The 22,150-nt window shown below is 46.3% G+C and overlaps 1 protein-coding gene across 4 annotated transcripts in view; it reads right to left on the bottom strand.

Moving 5' to 3' along the window:
• Positions 1–22,150, bottom strand: part of CNKSR2 (connector enhancer of kinase suppressor of Ras 2) — a 469,908-nt gene that overhangs the window by 59,247 nt on the left and 388,511 nt on the right. For all 4 annotated transcript variants that reach the window (XM_029603391.1, XM_029603393.1, XM_029603392.1 and 1 more), the window contains exons 17-19: positions 21,129–21,196; positions 19,030–19,130; positions 10,339–10,873 (exon numbers count right to left, since the gene is read on the bottom strand). In XM_029603391.1, the coding sequence (XP_029459251.1) occupies positions 10,339–10,873; positions 19,030–19,130; positions 21,129–21,196 (704 nt within the window). The remainder of the gene's footprint in view (positions 1–10,338; positions 10,874–19,029; positions 19,131–21,128; positions 21,197–22,150) is intronic.

The following is a 22,150-nucleotide window of genomic DNA, read 5'->3' as shown; positions in this document are numbered from 1 at the left end:
CGCACAAACTCACCATCGCAACGTTGTAGTCGCTCTTTGCAGGGTTTAGCTTGTATGTGTTAAATTACACGCATGCTTTTTAAAATCAAAAGAATGCGTGCAAGTACAGGCTCTGCCCAGCTCTGCCTCTTGGAATGCCTGTTTTGGTTTTTTGTGTGCATGAAATTGGGTTACGTACATTCGTTCATGCACACAAATCCCAGGCAATTTTAGAACAAGCCATTTATGAGCATAAATCCTGTGATGGAGTGCAGTGCTGCCGGGGGGCAGGAATGGATAAGATACCATAAGGCAGCTAGTAATACTAGAGCCAGCCAGCAGGGCCTATTTCAGACCGTACGAAAGTGCCCGGGAGAGGGGCACCAGCCCGCTCTCCCACCGAAAGAGACAAAGTAACTGTGCCCTGCATCCGCCAGCCAGCAGGGGCCTATTTCAGACCGTACGAAAGTGCCCGGGAGAGGGGCACCAGCCCGCTCTCCCACCGAAAGAGACAAAGTAACTGTGCCCTGCATCCGCCAGCCAGCAGGGGCCTATTTCAGACCGTACGAAAGTGCCCGGGAGAGGGGCACCAGCCCGCTCTCCCACCGAAAGAGACAAAGTAACTGTGCCCTGCATCCGCCAGCCAGCAGGGGCCTATTTCAGACCGTACGAAAGTGCCCGGGAGAGGGGCACCAGCCCGCTCTCCCACCGAAAGAGACAAAGTAACTGTGCCCTGCATCCGCCAGCCAGCAGGGGCCTATTTCAGACCGTACGAAAGTGCCCGGGAGAGGGGCACCAGCCCGCTCTCCCACCGAAAGAGACAAAGTAACTGTGCCCTGCATCCGCCAGCCAGCAGGGGCCTATTTCAGACCGTACGAAAGTGCCCGGGAGAGGGGCACCAGCCCGCTCTCCCACCGAAAGAGACAAGTAACTGTGCCCTGCATCCGCCAGCCAGCAGGTGCCTATTTCAGACCGTACGAAAGTGCCCGGGAGAGGGGCACCAGCCCGCTCTCCCACCGAAAGAGACAAAGTAACTGTGCCCTGCATCCGCCAGCCAGCAGGGGCCTATTTCAGACCGTACAGAAAAATGCCCGGGAGAGGGGCACCAGCCCACTCTCCCACCGAAATAGTCAAATAACTGTGCCCTGCATCCCGCAGGGAACACAGAAGAAAGGCCTGAACAAAATCACAAAGATGTGACGCAGCTGACCAAAGAGGTACACTCCCTGCGCAGAGGCTAGGGAGAAAGACGAGGGGCCAGCCAGCAGGGCCTATTTCAGACCGTACAGAAAAATGCCCGGGAGAGGGGCACCAGCCCACTCTCCCACCGAAATAGTCAAAGAACTGCGCCCTGCATCCCGCAGGGAACACAGAAGAAAGGCCTGAACAAAATCACAAAGATGTGACGCAGCTGACCAAAGAGGTACACTCCCTGCGCAGAGGCTAGGGAGAAAGACGAGGGGCCAGCCAGCAGGGGCCTATTTCAGACCGTACAGAAAAATGCCCGGGAGAGGGGCACTAGCCCACTCTCCCACCAAAATAGTCAAATAACTGTGCCCTGCATCCCGCAGGGAACACAGAAGAAAGGCCTGAACAAAATCACAAAGATGTGACGCAGCTGACCAAAGAGGTACACTCCCTGCGCAGAGGCTAGGGAGAAAGACGAGGGGCCAGCCAGCAGGGCCTATTTCAGACCGTACAGAAAAATGCCCGGGAGAGGGGCACCAGCCCACTCTCCCACCGAAATAGTCAAAGAACTGCGCCCTGCATCCCGCAGGGAACACAGAAGAAAGGCCTGAACAAAATCACAAAGATGTGACGCAGCTGACCAAAGAGGTACACTCCCTGCGCAGAGGCTAGGGAGAAAGACGAGGGGCCAGCCAGCAGGGGGAGCAGGTGAAGGCGGAACCTACAAATCCCAGGTTCCTAGAACCACCACCTGACCTGTAGGGAGAGCCTGGAGGAGAGCAGGTGGCAGACTTGGACTAATGAGTCACACAGGTGAGCCTAGGGAGCTAGAGGAAGGGGGCGTGCCTAGGTAGCGGCAGTGGCCAGAAAAAAAGCCAGTGCCAGGAAGCAACAGGAGAAGGAAATGGAGGTAGGTTCCGGAGGAGAGGAATCCTCCAGCTGTCTCAGGGGCACAGCCTGGCCTGAAAAGGGAAACAGAGAACCTGTACCCTAAGGGAAGTTAGGGCAGGTGTGTTTGCTGGTGAACTGGAGAGCTGGGGGGGGGCTCAAACAGTGCCTTTGCTCCAGCACCTGTGTTAAGGGGTTAGACTGCTGGAGAGCGGGGGCAGGGTCATTTGTGCAGCTCCTGAGGTGATGGAGCAAATGTACTAAACTCAGCTACTTTGCTTTATAAAAATGCTTTGAGGAACCTCTCTCTCTCTCTGTGTTATCTTTGGGGGTTGGGGGACTGCTTCAACCCCATGCCATACAAAGAGAACCCAGAAGCTCAGCAAAACCAGGGCCGGCGGAGACCTGAACCCAGGGAGTCCTGTGAGACTGAGGGACTCCAGGGATATCCAGGACTCGCGAGGGGCCTGAGCTGGAGGCAGCGGAGCAGCACCCAGGGCAGCACGGGCGGTGAGCCTTCACAATCCCCTTCCCTGGCCTTCTCCTATGCTCCCAAGGCCTTTTTCTAACTGATTTAAATTAATCTCATTTTATTTCATTTAAATGAAATAAACATAAGATGAAACAATAAATGAAGAAATAAAATCTTCAAAAAGAACATTTTTTTTGTGTGCATATCCCTAAAATATATTCGTTTTGCCTCAAATTAATTCTTGTTTTGTCATATTTAGTGAATTCAACCCTTCCAACCAATATCCTAATTCTGCTGTGCGTCACATTGGTTGCTCTTTTTCATTTTCAAAAAATGGAACATGTACATCACCGCCCACTTGGCCAACAGAGTCAACACTAACAAAGGGAACCTCACATGGCTGTCTGCTGATGGTCACTTTCATGGTTCAGGTACAGCAGATGACAACCTGTCCACTACATTCCCAGTTTACTGCTCAACTTAACCCCATATTCACTCTACTCCCTAATTTAATTTGTGGCTTTAGGCACCTCTGGGTATGTTACTTCCATTGAGAAGGGCCAAAGGAGGCATAGAAAAAATGCATTCATCGGTTTTGCCAATACATCCATTGGTATTTGAAGCATCTAACTAGAACTAGTCACAGGATCTAATGTACTGCCTTTTGTGACTCTGTCTTATGTGCATAAATTGTACTCTGCAAAATTACCTGGGTTCTGCAGGTAAAAGTATGCACAAAATCCACTTCTGCGCATAGTTTTGCTCACAGTAGGAAAAGGCATTCACAGGGGTGGGACAGAATTGGTACAAGAAAATGATTTACTAGAGATGTGAATCGTGTGCCCGATCATTTTAACGATCAGGTTCGGATGGAGGGAGAAAAAAATCGGATCGTTAGAGATGTGAATTGGAATTGGTTCCGATTCCAATTCATATCGTTAATTTTTTAGTGAGGCCTGAGCAGATAAAAAAAATCCCACCCTCCCGAACCCCCCCCAAAATGTTAAATTACCTGGTGGTCCAGTGTGTGTGTGTGTGTGTGGGGGGGGTGGGGCCCCCCAGCGCGATCTCCTGCTCTCGGGCCATCGGCACCATTTTGGCTACCACTGATAAAAATGGCGCTGATGGCCTGATAAAAAAAACCCCACCCGACCCTTTACAAATTACCCCTTTGCTTCTCCCACCCTCCCGACCCCCCCAAAAACCTTTTACATGTACCTGGTGGTCTAGCGGGGGGTCCGGGAGCCATCCCTTCAATCATACCCTCGGTGCCGGTGCCGGACTGGTTTCAAAATTGCGCCGATCGCCTTTGCCCTCACTATGTCACAGGGAGCGACCGTCACTCCCTGTGACAAACTGAGGGCAAAGGTGATCGACTGCCAGTATGGCGCCGACCCCCCCAAAAACCTTTTACATGTACCTGGTGGTCTAGCAGGGGTCTGGGAGCCATCCCTTCAATCATACCCTCGGTGCCGGTGCTGGACTGGTTTCAAATTGCGCCGATCACCTTTGCCCTCACTTTGTCACAGGGAGCGACCGTCTGCCATACTGGCAGTCGATCGCCTTTGCCCTCACTATGTCACAGGGAGCGACGGTCGCTCCCTATGACATAGTGAGGGCAAAGGCGATCGGCGCAATTGTGAAACCTGTCCGGCACCGGCACCGAGGGTATGATTGAAGGGATGGCTCCCGGGCCCCCCGCTAGACCACCAGGTACATGTAAAAGGTTTTTGGGGGGGGCCGGCGCCATACTGGCAGTCGATCGCCTTTGCCCTCACTATGTCACAGGGAGCGACCGTCGCTCCCTATGACATAGCGAGGGCAAAGGCGATCGGCGCAATTGTGAAACCTGTCCGGCACCGGCACCGAGGGTATGATTGAAGGGATGGCTCCCGGGCCCCCCGCTAGACCACCAGGTACATGTAAAAGGTTTTTTGGGGGGGTCGGGAGGGTGGGAGAAGCAAAGGGGTAATTTGTAAAGAGTCGGGGTGGGTTTTTTTTTTATCGGGCCATCGGCGCCATTTTTATCAGTGGTAGCCAAAATGGCGCCGATGGCCCGAGAGCGGGAGATCACGCCGGGACCCCCCCCCCCCACTGGACCATCAGGTAATTTAACATTTTGGGGGGGTTCGGGAGGGTAAAGGATTGGTTTTAAAGGGTCGGGGTGGGTTTAGGGGTTGTTTTGGTGTGCCGGTTTTCCCGCCCTCCCCCCAAATAATTCCCGTACTCGATTTAACGATTTTTCACGATAAATCGAGGGAATTCCTATTGTATCGAGTCCCTTACCGATTAATGACGATTTTAAAATTATCGGACGATAATTTAAATCGTTAAAAAACGATTCACATCCCTATAATTTACATGCACACTTTCAATTTTTGGGACAGTTATAACTTTGTGCATATATATTGACGTGTTCTGGAATTTTCAAAGTGAACTTAAGCACATAGGTCTCACTTTGAAAATCTGAGTTAAATTCTCACATTTTTGGATATAGACCATCTCCCTATCTAGGTTGTTTGAAAATCACCCTCTTAAAGATAAATCTATCCAAAGCTTTGGTTTGGTTTTGAGGCTATACCAGAATTGTCCCAGTTTTGACCCAGAATTTTTCCACATTGAAAATAGTTTCGCAGATGTGTCAGGAGCTGTTTCGGCATTGACATATGTGTTTTCCTCATTTTTGATGGGATATTTACCTTCCCTCATTGGTTCGAGACTAGACTACAGACTTCCATACCAAAGATTTGCTTATAAACCAACCCCAGGCATCCATCACACTCACAACCAGGCTCGGAAAGAATTCAAGACAGGTCAAGAGTACAAGAAGACATTCATATGAATGTGGGAGTGTTGATTGTCAACTCTCTAGCTAGAACAAAACCATATGTTCTAAGAAAAGTACAACGTGAAGCACAAAAATTACTTTAAATTTTAGGCTCCTGCATAGCTTATGTTTTTTAATCAAGTTCTTTTCAAGCAAGTTAATGCCTACTTTTTTCCCTTCAAATTGCATGATGAGGAGGTGAAATGCCATGGAAAACTCAGTCTATTTACTTCGGAATGCAGCTCTTAGAATTGTTCATACCTCATACACTGTCCATAGCCAGTCATGAGTAGGATGTCTAATTGATGGTATTCAGCGGAGGGCAAGATGCACTTGGCTTATCGCAAACTAGAATGTTATAAAGGCATGCATAAGGGTGGCCAAAGGTGCATCTCCAGAATAAGGAACTCCCCTTGGTGGAAACTTTACCAAACATTTTTAAAAGGCTGACCTTCCTCATCTTCCCCTCAGCCCTGGAAGCAAGATCAGCGGCAACGTGGGAGAGCAGACCAGCAGCAGACGGACACAGTAAGTCATGCTCCCAGCCTCTGCGGCCACTCCTCCTTTGCTACCTGCAGTTCCTGATTATACAGGCAGCAGGCGCCATGGCAGAAGAGGAGCCGAGGCAATAGGGAGCACATGCTGACCATTCCTCCAGCCTGCTGGCCTGCCACTACTCTGCCCCAAGAAACTGAGAGGAACCTGAAGGACAGCAAGGGTGTGCACAAATATTTATTTTTTCATTTTTTGTTAGTGTTTTTTTTCTTTTCTTTATTGGGGTTGTTTTGTTTTGTTTTTTTCATTTATTTAAAATGAAAAAACCCCCAAACAAACCAGAATGGAAAACAAAGGACCCCCCCCCCCCCCCACACACACACAAAATGAACAAAACAAAAGGTCAGGCACCCATCATAGGAAAAAAGAAACCTCCTGGGCCTTCCCTCTGAGCATCCTGAGCCCCACACCTTCTTCCCTAATTTTCTATTTCTTCCTGCCCCACCAGAGATACCTGTACAAATGGTGCTGGCAGACCGAGGCCAATGCTATTAATTTATGTTGTAAATGCATTTCTGGTGGGGAGAGGGAGCAACCAGGATTGTTCCTACCCTGTCAAGAAAGAAAACATTATGGTAAGAGGATTTGGAGGGGGGAGGAATAGGTATATAGGTATGGGGGGACCCAGGAGGGTTTTCTTTTTTGTCTGCAGTGGAATTATAAAACAAAATGAAAGAAAATAACACATTTTTTGTTTGATTTTCCTTTGTTTTGTTTAAAAAAACTAATTGAAACGAAATAGCAAATTTTGTTAAAATGTCCCATTTCATTTGAAACCAATGCACATCCCTAAAGGGGAGGAGGAGAAGGAGGGGATAGAGTGAAACCTGGGAATGGCATGTTAAGAGTAGAACATGAGGAGAAATGGAGACATAGAGAGAAACCTGGGGAGAAGGGGGAGAGGCAAGATGAAGAAGAACCTAAGGGAGAGGGAGAGAGAGGAATCTAAAAGTAGGAGGAGAGGAAGAGAACCCTGGTGGGAGAGGAGGAGATGCAGAAGAGCTTAGAAAAGCTAAAGAGAAGGGCAACAAAAGCGATAAAGGGGACAGAATGGCTCCCCTCTGAAGAAACACTAAACAGGTTAGGGTTAGAGAAGAGATATCTGTGAGAAGATGATAGAAGTCTACAAAAGCATGAGTGGGGTCAAAGAGGTAAACAGGGAAGGGTTATTTATCCTTTCAGATAGCAGTAGGACTATAAAGCTAATAAGTAGCACATTTAAAACATATCAGAGAAAGTATTTTTTTACTCAGTGCACAATTGATCTGTGGAATTTGTGGCCAGAGGATGTGGTGAAAGCAGTTTGAGTAGCTGGGTTTTCAAAGAGTTTAGACAAGTTCCTGAAGGAAAAGTCCATAAACCATTATTGACCATTGTCAGACTTGGGAAAACCACTGCATATCTCTAGTTATGAGCAAGAAACATTGGATCGATTCTTTGGGATCCTGCCAGGTACTTGTGACCTGGATTGGCTACTCTTGGAGACAGGATACTGGGCTTGATGGATCTTTGGTCTGCCCCAGTATGGAATTTATTGATGATGGGAGATAAAAGGATAGCTGAGAAAGAGGAGGGGAGATGGAAAGAGATGGAAAGATACTTGAATGGAGCAGAAGGAAGAATAAAAGAGAAGGAGAGAAAGAACAGAAAGAAGAATGAGGAGGAAGGGAAGAAGCAAGGGATCAATAATGTGCGCCACACTATATGCATCCCCCCCTTTTTAAAAATCTTAGATCCGCCCCCGTGTGTCATGCCTGAAATTCACATTTCTTCTTCAGTGTGCATCCTCTTCTTGCTTAAGCAGGACATGGGACAATTTTTTAAAAACAACAGGCGTAGTTGTACAAAACAGGACACCGGGCTGGCTGCAGCAGTGAAGGAGAGCGGGTTCTGAGAAACCAGTTAGCCTTCAAAACCATCTCAAGCTGAAATTACCAACATCTCTTACCTAACTGAAAGCATTCAGAAACTTCAGCGATTTTATGCATCAGTTTAGAAGGTATTTTTGGGAATAATTGAGTTCCGTCACACACACACACACACATGATTTCTTAGCGTAAGGCAAACTACACTTTTCTGTTAAATGGTGGCAGTACTTAAGGTGGGGAGGGGAATCCAAATGAGCAGAGGTCAGGCCAGAAGGCTTGATAATGAAGTTAATTAGGGTCAGGGGTGAGGTTTGCTGATAATCGTGTGCAGTGTGAGTTAGTTTGCTCACACACAAAGCTGAAATATCCCAACCTTTACACATGGATTTAATTTAATTTAACTTCTGGAAGGGGAAAAAAGCTTTGCAGGAAAAAGATTGCGCAACCAGAAACTTGTGCAAACAAAAAAAAAAATGCAGCAGATTCTTAAATTTAGCATGGTGCTTGGACTGTTTTTTTTTTTTTCCTTCCTGTGGAATATATTCCCTGCATGGAGCTGCAGGAAATTCAATCCTGGGGCAATTTTTAAAACTGTGTAAGACATTTTGCACCTCTTTTTGCTCAAAATGTAATTGAAGAAGGGCTGAGAAGATTAACTTTCCAAACAGATTCACTGTGTACTGAAAACACGTAATCCTACTCCACTAACCCTGACACTGCGGTGGGAGAAGGACTGTCCAGTCATCCCAGAATTACAGGTGCTGAGGACAGTTGTGTTTAACAAGGAGGAAACACAATTCTTAAATGTAAGCACCCAGGTGAGATCAACCAAGGTTAGTGCGATGAGGGGAAATCTAAAATGTGGAGCTTTCATTTTAAGCATGAAAAGAACCCGGAGGGGGCAAATTTCAGAACGTTAGAGAGGTCAAAGTTTCTTTGTAACCTCTGACCTTCAAGGGTAAATTTCAAAGAGAACCTACCTGGACAGTTTCTCTTTAAAAATTAACTTTAGCAAAGTCTACCTGCGGAGACTGCCCCTGCTTTATTGTGGTCATATTCTGTCGAGGGCGGGTGTCTGTAAGCTCTGTGTGAGATTTGAAAACAAAAATTTGCCTCCCCTTCTCCCAGAACTGCCCCTTCTTCCCACACACACACATATATATATATATAGAGAGAGAGAGAGAGAGAGAGATCTGTCTACCTATATATAAAGATCTATATATCTGTATGAATATATATACATATATATGTGCACCTGGGAAAACTTGGTTAGATTTAGCCACTGACAGAAGGGTGTGTGTGTATGTATGTTTGAGGGGGTACAGGCAGTTTTCAGCCCCAGGGATTTAGCTGGGTAAATCCTAGGGATGTGAATCGTTTTAGGACGATTAAAATTATCGTCCGATAATTTTAATATCGTCTTAAACCGTTATGGAACACAATACAATACAGATTCTAACGATTTATCGTTATAAATCGTTAGAATCGTGAGCCGGCACACTAAAACCCCCTAAAACCCACCCCCGACCCTTTAAATTAAATCCCCCACCCTCCCGAACCCCCCCCCCAATAACTTAAATAACCTGCGGGTCCAGCGGCGGTCCGGAACGGCAGCGGTCCGGAACGGGCTCCTGCTCCTGAATCTTGTCGTCTTCAGCCGGCGCCATTTTCCAAAATGGCGCCGAAAAATGGCGGCGGCCATAGACGAAAAAGATTGGACGGCAGGAGGTCCTTCCGGACCCCCGCTGGACTTTTGGCAAGTCTCGTGGGGGTCAGGAGGCCCCCCACAAGCTGGCCAAAAGTTCCTGGAGGTCCAGCGGGGGTCAGGGAGCGATTTCCCGCCGCGAATCGTTTTCGTACGGAAAATGGCGCCGGCAGGAGATCGACTGCAGGAGGTCGTTCAGCGAGGGTTCCGGCGCCTCGCTGAACGACCTCCTGCAGTCGATCTCCTGCCGGCGCCATTTTCCGTACGAAAACGATTCGCGGCGGGAAATCGCTCCCTGACCCCCGCTGGACCTCCAGGAACTTTTGGCCAGCTTGTGAGGGCCTCCTGACCCCCACGAGACTTGCCAAAAGTCCAGCGGGGGTCCGGAAGGACCTCCTGCCGTCCAATCTTTTTCGTCTATGGCCGCCGCCATTTTTCGGCGCCATTTTGGAAAATGGCGCCGGCTGAAGACGACAAGATTCAGGAGCAGGAGCCCGTTCCGGACCGCCGCTGGACCCGCAGGTTATTTAAGTTATTTGGGGGGGGGGTTCGGGAGGGTGGGGGATTTAATTTAAAGGGTCGGGGGTGGGTTTTAGGGGGTTTTAATGTGCCGGTTTTTCGATTTTTCGATTTTTCACGATTTTTAACGATTTTTCACGATATTTTACCCCCCCCAAACGGCAACAATACGATTCCCTCCCCCTCCCAGCCGAAATCGATCGTTAAGATGATCGAGGACACGATTCACATCCCTAGTAAATCCATGGTAACCTGGGCAAATTCTTTGAAAACTGTCCTCGTTATGAGCCAGACAACACCTAGAACATTGTGAGGTGGTAAGGAATGTAATACATACTTGAATCTTCCGCTCTCTCTGCCGCCTCTTCCTCCTCCTCCTCTTCTGTCACTTCCTTTTTCTGAGCGGCCTGCTGCCGCTCAGAGGCACTGACCGAAGAGTTCTGACTGCAGTAATTGAAGCCTCCGTCGCGGGGCAAGGTGAAGCTGCGAGGTTTGCCCCCGCTGCTGCCATTCAGCGCCTGCGCTCTCTCGCCCTCCACCAGGGGGTACGGCCCGTAGTGGTCCTGCAGGTGGCACTTCTGTGTCGGAAGGGTCGACTGCCGCCGATGGTCCGGTGAGATGATGGCGGAGTCGGAGAACACCGAGTCCTCGAGCGGTAGAGTCTGGAGGTAGTGCAGTCCCGAGCTGGTCAGCGGCGTCTCGATTAAATCCTGCCAGGAGCGCCGCTGGCTGGCTGTCTTGCGTGCTGGCGATCCAGTAGTGCTTCCTATCGCTTCCTGGCGGTGCTCCTCATGTGAGGACTGTGACTGTGATGTTTCCGTGGACGACAGTCTGCTGTGCTTTGGTTCAACAAAGGGGCTTGTGCAGCTCATCTGTAACCAACAAGAGGCACAGTTAGCTCCGGAGCGAATGCCCTGACAATGCCCAACGACTTCATCTCATATCAAGCTCATGCCCTGAGGGAAGGGTCATGCCACATTAAAGGTTATGGTGCACCACCTTTTCTTAGATACGGCTTCTATAACCACTGCAGCTAGGTACCCGAATGTGCATGTAATTTTCAAGAAACACAGGTGTGAGTACACCCACCAAATCTCCAGCAGTACACTGGGGTCTCCAGCATTTAAATCCCTGTTTTTTGCATTCTGATTAAATTTTGGCTAGTTCTGTTTTAAATGAGATAATTTGTTTTTATTGTTTTTAATATTGGATGTTTTAATGGTTTTTTACTTTTGTTATATTGTTAATTTTTTTTGGTATAATAGTTTATTACATTGTATTATGCTTTTTAATTTACAATATACACTGTTATGATAATTTCAAAAATCAGTTTATCAAAAATAAATTACCAGTACCATTACCATTTACACCTTGTTCAAGGCTGCAGGATCTATTAACGTATCTGAGTCTCCAGCAAACTCAGCAGAGTTCTTGAAATCCTCTCACAAACCTCTGCAAGCACCTGGATATGCAAAAGCTACTATTTAGAGGAGACATCCTGCCCCCTACCATCGCTTTCTCCCACAACTATGAGCAGGCCTGTATTTAGATACAACAGATTCTGAAGGTGCCAAATACTGGGCCAGAGAGGAGACCGTTCCCACTTGCTTTAGTCCTGTGTGCTGGGGCTGCTTCAAAGGGGTGCCAGCATGGCACTCTGACTCACAACCCCCTCTTCCAGCTCCACTCTCCAACTGTGACGATGGCTGCCAAATCTTAAATCCATCCTCCACTATGAGGGGCCCCAAGCGTGCCGCCTGACTCCCAACAATAGAAACCGCGTGCCTTGTCCAGTTTAAAACTGCCTTGCAATATAAAAACCCTAACTTCAAAACTCAACCCTTCAGTGCCCAACTGGAATGAGTAGGCCAGACCAGTATGCTTTTTATTTTTTTCAAACTGTGAACATAAAAGTTGGGACAGAGAGGAAAGCGAACAGGATAATTAAGCATGCACTTAACTAACATGCCATGTATGTGCATATACATACATATACACACATCCTATGAAAATACACACAATCACAGATATATATATACATATATCTCTCTTATAGAGTTTAATGTCACAAACACAAAGTCTAGAAAAACTGATTGAAAGGCAACTATAAGTATCAAGGGCAATTTTATAATTCCCCACACAGCGGTAAAGTCTGCACGTACAGTGTACATGCAGAATTTTCTGAGGATTTTCGAATCATAGTACGTGCGCACAAGTTCACTATGAGAACCCTTCCTAAACTGAGTGGGAATGAGCAGAATTGTCCGTGCATAAACGTACGCCTGCTCCAAGCAGGGCAGAACCTGTGAGTGGTGGAAATTGCAAATATATGTGCATATGTTGTATCCCCGCCCCCCCCCCCCAACAAGCTCCGCCTAGCATGCATAAAAGAAGGTGGGGAAATCAGGTTCTGCACACTGGGCCTGGGGCTATCTTGTGATAGCCATTTACATGCACATATATTTATTAATAATAAATATTTCACAGGGGAGCGCCCGCACGGAAGAACAGGTAATGCCACATTTCAATTTAAAAAAACAAAACTAAAAACACCCACTCGGTTTGTTTTAATTGCTATATAAGAATTTCTGAATAAGAACGGAGCAATAGTGCCAATTGTCAAGGCTTCAATTGTTGCTGTGACCATTCACCCATCTGCCATGGAAAGCGATCTATAAGAATTTTAAAATAAAATAAACAATTATGTATTTATTTAAAACTTCTTGTAATTCGCTTATCATGGTGAAAAGCTATCTTAAATGAAGAACATAAATGCATAAACATCATACATAAAACATTGATCTGAGAATAAATAATCTGGGGGTCAATATTCAAAGCCATTTAGCGAACAACTCACAAGTTATCTGTCTGAACAGACTGGTTTGAATATTTCTCTTGCTTATCCGACTAACAGTTAACTGGATAGGTCTTTATCAGGCTAAGATTTAACTGAATAAAAAAGGGGCATGTTGGGGGCATTCTGGGATGGGGCAGTTTTAGGCGAATAACATATCCTGCTAACTCCGATATTAAGAGTTGCCCGGATACGTTTTTATTCAGTTTATTAGAAAGGGAATGGTGAATAAAACGTAAAATGTTATAATGCCTCTGTATCGCTCCATGGTGAGACTGCACCTTGAATACTGTGTACAATTCTGGTTGCCGCATCTCAAAAAAGATATAGTTGCGATGGAGAAGGTACAGAGAAGGGCAACCAAAATGATAAAGGGGATGGAACAGCTCCCCTATGAGGAAAGGCTGAAGAGGTTAGGACTTTTCAGCTTGGAGAAGAGACGGCTTAGGGGGGATATGATAGAGGTCTTTAAAATCATGAGAGGTCTAAAACAGGTAAATGTGAATCGGTTATTTACTCTTTCGGATAATAGAAGGACTAGGGGCCACTCCATGAAATTAGCATGTGGCACATTTAAAACTAATTGGAGAAAGTTCTTTTTCACTCAATACACAATTAAGCTCTGGGATTTGTTGACAAGGGATGTGGTTAGTGCAGTTAGTGTAGCTGGGTTTAAAAAAGGATTGGATAAGTTCTTGGAGGAGAAGTCCATTAACGGCTATTAATCAAGTTTACTTAGAAAATAGCCACTGCTATTACTAGCAACGGTAACATGGAATAGACTTAGTTTTTGGGTACTTACCAGGGTCTTATGGCCTGGATTGGCCACTGTTGGAAACAGGATGCTGGGCTTGATGGACCCTTGGTCTGACCCAGTATGACATGTTCTATGTTAAAAATATATTTTTCTGATGTTTAATTCCAATTCTTTGTGTTTTAAGGACTGCAACCTCCTACAAGCTAAACAGCAAGGGTAGGGGGGAGAGCAGTGAGGGCTGGGGTTAGGCAGCTCCCCTGGTATAAAGAAAATGAAATGTTACTCAGGGCTTTACCACTTCTCTATTCCTCCCATCCTACTACCACCAATTTTTAAGGTTCTTATCACCTTCTCTGACCCATAACTGATAAATGGGAAAACCTTCACTGGGACATGTAGGTTTTCTTGGACCCAGGGACGGACTGGCCTATTGGGGGATTAGGCATTCCCCAGTGGGCTGGTTGCGCTAGTCACGCAATTTCCTCAGCTTCCCAGCCTCTGGCCAGAGAAAAGAAGAGGGGCTGCTGTGGCCTGAAGAAAGGCTCAGCAGGGCCATAGTGGAGACCATCCCATTGTGGCCACATGATAGGCCTGCGGGGCTGCAACGGAGCCTACCTGTCACAGCCCAAAGAAAGACTCGGCAAAGCTGTAGTGGAGCCCATCGCATTACAGCCAGAAGAGAGACCTGTGGGGCCAAGCCTTCCTCCCTCCAAACAACTGTGGCTGCAGTGCCACTAGTATGGTCTCCTCCCACTTCACCTCTGGCGTGGTTTAAAACAAGACCCAAAAGAAAGGGGGAGACCAAGAGCATGTGTTTCTGTGTATGAGAAAGCCTGCCTGCGTATATGAGAGACAGCCTGCATGTGTATATGTGAGAGAAGAGAGCCTGCCTGTGTATGAGGCAGAAAGAGAGGAACTGCATATGTATGAGACAGAGAGAGAGAGAAAGTCAGCATGCGTGTGTGAGAGATCCTGCATCTGTATGTGAGAAAGCGAGAAACTGCATATGTATATGAGAGAGCCTGCCTATGTATGAGACAAAGAAATAGAGAGAGAGCCTGTGTGAGAGACCCTGCATATATATGTGAGAGAGCCTACATGTTCTATGTATAACGCTATTACGTATGTTAATATGTTCTCTGTACACCGACGTGATATCTCGATAAGCGGCGGTATATAAAAACCAATAAATAAATAAATAAATAAATGAGAGCAAGCCTGCGTATGTATGAGAGACCCTGCATGTGTATGAGAGACTCTGCATGTGTAAATGACAGTGAGAGAACTTACATGTGTATGTGAGAAAGAGAGCCTACATGTGCATGAGAGAGCACAAGCCTGCTTGTGTATGAGAGACCCTGTGTGTATGAGAGACCCTGCATGTGTTTGTGACAGTGAGAGAGAACCTTCATGTGTATGTGTGAGATTAAGCCTGCATGTGTATGTGAGAGAGAACCTATGTTGTGTTTCACAGCCTGCATGTGTATGTGAGATGAGTGCATGTGTGTGCACAAGAATGAGCCTTCATGTGTATATGAGAGAGTGATCCTGCGTATATATAGGAAACCCTGCATATGTATGTGTGAGAGAGAGCCTACATGTGTAGAGAGCTGGCATGTGTGTATGAGAGTGAGCTTGTGTGTGTATGAGAGCATGAGAGAGGCTGCATGAGTGTGAGAGACTGTATATGCATGAAAGAGTGAGTGAGCCTGTGTATTTATGTGAACAAGGGAACCTGTGTGTGTGAGAGAGCCTGTATGAGTATAAGAGAGCAAGAGAGCCTGTGTGTATGACAGCATATGTGTGTGAGTGGGAGAGAGGAAAAAATTTGTGCGGCCCTCCTCCTGCCAATCCACAACAATCTCTGGATGACTGGAAATCAAAAGATTCCAGGTATGGAGAGCAGGAGATTTTTTAATCCTATTATTTTATATTTATAGGTGTTATTTCATGTGTTTGCTGTTTTGAAATATTTTGTGTTTGGGACATATTAGAAAATATATATCCATTTTAAAAATTATTGGATATTCTTCAACTGTTTTGATATATTATTGCTTGATGTTTTGTAAGGAATGATGTTTTTGTTTTTCCATTGTTGCACTGCATAATACAGTCTGGCTTGTTGTGGTTTCAAGAGCATATGTGTGAGTGAATGAGCCAGTGAGCATGTGTCTGAACGACAGAGAACGAGCAAGCCAATGAGAATGTGTGTGAGCAAGAGGCCTATTTAAGCCAATGGGCATATGGGTGAGCATAAGAGAGAGTGAGTGAGCCAAGAGCAAATCACTGAATATTTGTGTGAACCAGAGTGTGAGCATGTGTGTGAGTGCGCGTGTGAGAGAGAGAGTGTGAGAGGAGAGTGTGTGAAAATGAACATGAGTTAGAAAGTATGTATATATGAGATAGATCAGAAAATATATGCACAGCCTCACAACCCTGACTAATCCATGACAATCTCAGGGTGAATGGAATCTATGAAGTTCCCAGGATAGAAACATCCCAGAACAGTAGGTGATTTTTGTTAGGCTTAGTTTTAATTATTGGGTGTTATTTGATGTGTCTGCTGTTTTGAATTTTTTTTTTAATTTCCAACATCAATAAAATGTTATATATTTTTAATCATTGAATGTTCTATTCATTAGCTGCTTTAAAATATTTCTTCTTTTATGAGTATGATTTTACTATTATGATTGACAATTTATATTTCTTGATTTTATTTGATGTTTAATGAGGAATGGTGATTGTGTTTTTCCATTGTTGCACTGCATACAGAGACTGGCTTGTTACAGATTTTGTCTGCATGTTTCTATTTATACTTTCATTATCTCTTTATTCTGTATTTGGTTAGGGTCGGCCTGTGATCTGCATGTATGACTGAAGTGAGGTATTTTGCTAGTGCGTAGTTTCTGTGCAAAGATCTATAATAGCTTGGCTTGTTCTTCTAATAGTAGGTGTATTAGTGTTTTAGGGCCTGATGTAATATTTGCAGTGTTGCCTTTTCATTAGTAGGGTTGTTACTGTTTGCTGGCAGTTAGTGCTGTTTTTGTATGGCAGGTTTACTATATTGTAATTCAGTTTACTCAAAGCTCTCTGAGAGCCAAGCCTGCATGCAACATGCTTTACAATAGGCCTAATACCATATGGCTGCAAGTGGTCTTTTTTGCAGAGTTTTCGGTTGGTACTACAGCAGTGCATGCAAATAATACACGTTGTAAGTGATATTTTTAACTTAAAAGACTGTACTTTGAATGTTCTTTTTCATGTAAAATCTGTTACTATAAATGCATAATTTGTTTGTGGGGAGGATGAGACCTGAGGGTGTGCAAGGCTATAAAGTTTGCCTATGGCACCTAATACCCTTGCACCAGTCCTGGCTGCACAAGAGAAAGCAGGATTCTACCTGGAGCTGTGCTGCTGTGGGTTAGTGGCTCTTCCCAGTCTCGGCCAGAGCTTAATCTTCTCTTTTTATAAGTCTAGGGAACAGTATGGGTCACTTCTGGTCCCCTCTCTCCTGGAGTAGGTAGGAAGAGCAGAGCCTGAGAATCCATAAAAGCAGCAGATTGTGTAGCCCGCAGTCAATGGGAATGCACTAGAGTAGTGGGAGTGTTATGGAGACGTGGAGGCAAGCTATGGGCACAGGAAGGGAATGGGTAAGCCAGGAGGAAGTTCCTGGGCAATGTTGGGGAGTCTTCTGTCTGAGGTGATTGGACTGAGCTCTGAGAGGAGCAGTTGGCTCTGGAAACAGCAAGTCTCCTGGAAAGTGGGATTGGGAAAGCCGAGGGGGCTGCTGAAGAATGGGGAAGAGCTGGCAGCAAGCAAGAACTTTACACCATGATGCAGCAGTGCTGGGGTGGAGACACCCACTCCATGAGCACAAACGCAGCAGCACAATAGTAGTGTGTTAGACAGTGTTTGTTTTTCTGTGTCAGAGAGAGAGAAACACACACACACACACATATGTCTGAGAGAGAGTGTGTGTCTGTGTGGGTGTCTTTCTCTCTCTGACACAGATGCACACACATTCTCTCACTCTCAGTGTGTGGGTGTGACTGAGAGAGCGTGTGTATGTCTGTGAGAAAGAGAGTGTGTGATTTTGTGTGTTTCAGTGTATAAGTGCCAATAATGTTTCTGCAAGCTAAACATCTGTTTGTGTGAATGAGTGTGTGTGTGTGTGTGTCCCCGACACTGGCTGGCAGTGTGGTAGTTTATTTGCTTCCAAATGGTTCAAGAATTGATTGGTTGGCCAGACCAGGAATGCAGGATATCTATCTATCTATCTATCTATCTATCTATCTATCTATCTATCTATCTATCTATCTATCTATGTGTGTGATGGGGGGGAGAGCCAATTGACTTGCATGGATGGAATAAGGCTCTGTTTCTCACCCCGATCTAGATTGTGCTCTACTTATTTTTTTTATGAAAAATGTGAAATTAGTGGGTCAGTTCTGCTGGGTTCCAGGGTTGACTTGGTGTGCTTTTGGGAGCTGCTGACGCATGTGCTGCAGAGAGAGTGCACAAGGGAGTCAGATATCTCTTGGACTGGTTATGAAAAAATCCCCTGGGCTGATTTTTTCCTGCAATCCACCCCTGCTTGGACCCATCTCTGCTCTTAACATTTTGTATCATGCAGTTGAAATCGCTTTCATCCACCAGAAAATTACATTTTGAAAAGAGTTTGTTCTTACCAAATGCTCTTTAATTTTCTCAGCTTGCCTTGCCTATTTATACTCCCCTGCTTTGACTGCAGACGTCTTATCCTTGCCTGAAAATCTCTCCCCAGCACTTATTCATTACATCACACGCAATAGAAATGGTTCAATCTTAAGTCACTTGGGTGCCCTTTTGCTGAGTGCTGGATGTGCCTGACGGTTCTACACTTGCAGTACTGCAGCCTGTTTTTCTTACTGAGGTGTGGATCCTGGGATTTTCACTATCAGGGACTCGACCACTAAGCTAATAGTCCAGCTCCATTTAGTGGGACTAGAAGAAGAATCCTGTCCGCTATAGCAGACATAGCCGTCCCCTTATTATTACAGCCTATCAGAGAGCAGTTTAATGAGGCAGAAAAGGTGTGGGAGGTGGGGGGTCTCCTCGCAGGGTTCCAATCTCAGCTCTGCCTGCGCTTGCTTGATGACCTCTGGTCACTGTACTTTGCACCTCCAGATCTAAGGAGGCCATAGTCACATCAAAATAACAGTAAGGGAATTCAAGAAAGCCTAGGATAAGCAGAGAGGATCCCTAACCGCAAAGCAGGCAAGTAGGGTTCACGACATTGCACCAGGCATGGAGCTGGGCGGGTGAAGTAGGCCTTACGACCCTTACCTGCCGCCATAGTCTCTGTCTCTATCCTTATTGTGATTCCCAGCATTAAGATTTGATGCCGAACCAATGTGTTTTCAACAAGAAGGGCTTACCGAGGGAGGCCGTGGGTAAGTGTCATAAGGAGGTGGTGGGCTGTCTTGCTTAGGCGCCGAGGGCGTATCTGCTTCCTCCTGTTCACTTTCGCTCCAGTAATCTGAAAAGAGACGAGGGCAAAGGCAAGAGAGATCACCACACAGTGCCATGCAGTAACGCCTCAGGACGCAAGCCTGCATCTCAGGAGTCAGCACGGCACAGGGACAGCAGGAGAGGCGCGACGTCTGCCACCAGCCCTATACTATCAGGCAGTGGCTCTGCGTAAGTTGATGTTACAAAACAAATATTCCTAAAAGAAAAGTATTTCAGAACTCTCCACATTTGGCTAGAGAATAAAACTGTCTGAACTGTGACTCCACCTCACATCTCAAATTAGAATATCTGATGGTTAACGCTACTCTGTGCATGCAAAGCTTTAGGGATGCTGATAGGCTGGCCTCTTGATCTTCAGTCAACTCTACTTGATGCCCTGTTTATAGCTTGCATCAACCTGACAGAGCACCACTGAGAGGAAATAGATGGCGAAGGTCGGGATGTGCCCTCGTCTTCAGCTCCTGCTGAAACCGTGCAGAGAATTCAAATTCATCACCCGCTTCCTTTTCCCATCTCCTAGAGCTTCTATATTCATCTCCTTCGCATGCTCTCTGTGCCTCCCTCTCTCCTGGTTTCTCATGGCATGCTCTTTGTCGGCTCATGCCTCTGAAATAGGCTGTCCACTTTGTATCTAAACTATCTTGTTTATACTCATGGCTGGGGCAATCTATGCTAAGAGCCTGCCGGCAGGCTGTACAGATGTTTCTGTATCCACCTAACAGTTAGCAAATCTCCCACGAGAAACTATCCAGGCAGTTTCTCTGTGAAAATTCGCTAGTACGGGCAGGGGGACAAAAGCATTTGCATATCCTACACTTGCCATATCTGCAGATAGACTATGTGCTAGATAATACAAGTGTCTACCTGAAAATTTAATATTCGCGCCTATTCCCCTCATCCCCCCTCTTCCTCGCCATGTTTCCAGAAACACCAACATTTTATGCAGCTGTAAATTTCCGAAAGGGCCAATCTAGTCACTTGGCTCCCTGTGGTTAGGCAGCTAGAGTATTTTGAAAGTCTACTCTGCACCAAGCACCACAAACAGGTCTGGGTTTTAAGGGCATCCACAATAAATATGCATGAGGTATATGTGCATACGCACATATTACATGCACATTCATTGTGGATACCCTGAGCGCCAGACCTCTTTGTGGCATCCAAGGATGGGAGTTGACTACCCCGATCTACCCTAATATGCATATATAGGGGGGGGGGGGGAAGAGAGAGGGGCTTCCAGCTCAGTCAGAATCTGTTTCAATGATCTGGGGCGTGGTGGGCGGGAAGGGGGTCATTAGCTGAGATATCACAATTCTTCAGACTCGGCCACCAAGTGTTTTTGCCCCTTTATTAGCCATTTTCCTCCCCCATCATTGCACCAGTGGGTCCAGGGGCCTGCGGCTTCCTTCAGGAGAGACATACAAAACAATTCAAGGTCAGATTCGGAGCAGGTGACCGTTTAGCCTGAAGAGATAGAATCTGCAGATTTTTCTCATGCCCTATTAGGGAGATCTAGTAAAAACTACCAATGAACCAGGGGCAGGGGAAAGCCAGAAGCATTCAAATAAATTAAATTCAGGTTGCCAAAAATTACAACGTGGAATCACCAAACTTGATAAAATCCATAGCAGGTTCAGAGAACATGAGGTTAAAAAAGGTTCGTCAAACCAAGTCACCAAACTTTCCAACTTTCTACAGGCTGGGTGACTCATTTTGCCTAAGTGAGTATGTGCACACCCAGAATCCCAACCTGTAGGTGTCACTGTTGTTCAATGGCTGAGATTCCCAGAAACTCCCCCCCCCCCTCCCACCACTGTATCCCTTCAGGATGGTGGGGGAGGGGGAGGTGTGTGAATGCTCCTGTCCCCTCTCCTGCCATGCAATATCCCTGGCCCTTGCTGGACCGAGGAGCAGAAGCCATAGCCTCAACTTCTGAAGCATAAGCAACTTCATAGACACTGAAAATCAAAGTGGCGGTAATACCTCACCCCCCCTCCCCCCTCGGTACCTTGTTCTGGTTTAATCCGCTCTCTCTCTGCAAAACCAGCAGCAGCCATGCCCACTCTGTTCAGCCATCTGCATGAAAACAAGTACACACATGAAATAAGATCGAGAGCGAGCCATTAAATGGGCTTGCACTTCCATTCTCCAGCACTGCTATTTGTGTGTCTTTTATTATATGGTACAGCGTGTGGCTGTGAGTGAAAATGCTCTGCTACACCACCCATCATTCGGGCAGCTGTTTCCTGCAACACTTTCTGATTCACTGGTGGCTCCCAAGATGTATAATTTCGCTGTTGTACAAATTGCTTGTACACCAAGAACCACATTACAAAAAAAAACCCAACATTTTTTTTTTCCCTAAGACATGAAGTGCTGAATGGAGATTCCAAACATCTGTAAGAGAAAGTGTTGGCAGATCATCAGGATAGCTATTAAACCTGCCACTCACAGATGTGCTAATTCCCCTGCTGCTGTTTGGACTGTCAACGCCACGCACGCTGCTTCCTGTACACTCCATGGAGCTGGAAATGAGACGTTATTAGCATGGATTACGGACAAGCATTAGTCAGATCCCAGCAGTAAGGCGAACTCGGTTAAACTTGGGTCACATGGAGTTAGGGGGTGCGGAGTAAAAAAAGAGCCCACCACCCCTGGTAAAACAAGAGAGGATGTCATGTCTACCTCTAGTCATAAAACTGTTCCTCGTTCATCTGAGAGCTGAAAATACGTGCCTGCTCTTCCCCTCCCCACAGAAAAGAGGGTGCTGACTGGCTTATTCCTTTATTCCTTTGCTCCAGCCCTCCAGTTCCTTTCCTCTTTCCCCCGGGGATGCAAGGCGGGGGAGAGGGGTCCTTTAGTGCGTTAGACAGTTCCCGCAGCATTGGGGATTCCCTTTCTCGCCAAATATTTAAATCAACTGCAAAAGATGCTCGCCTGTTGACTCTCCAGTTCTGAGAAGGCAAGAAGCAGTGTCTGGCAAAGCCAGTGTCGGCCTGAAGCTGTTGTAATGCTTGGTTAGTACCTGTA

Source organism: Rhinatrema bivittatum, chromosome 5, assembly GCF_901001135.1.
Source record: "Rhinatrema bivittatum chromosome 5, aRhiBiv1.1, whole genome shotgun sequence".
NCBI lineage: Eukaryota > Metazoa > Chordata > Amphibia > Gymnophiona > Rhinatrematidae > Rhinatrema > Rhinatrema bivittatum.
Note: the sequence above shows the minus strand (reverse complement) of the source record. Positions and strands in the feature narration are given on the sequence as shown.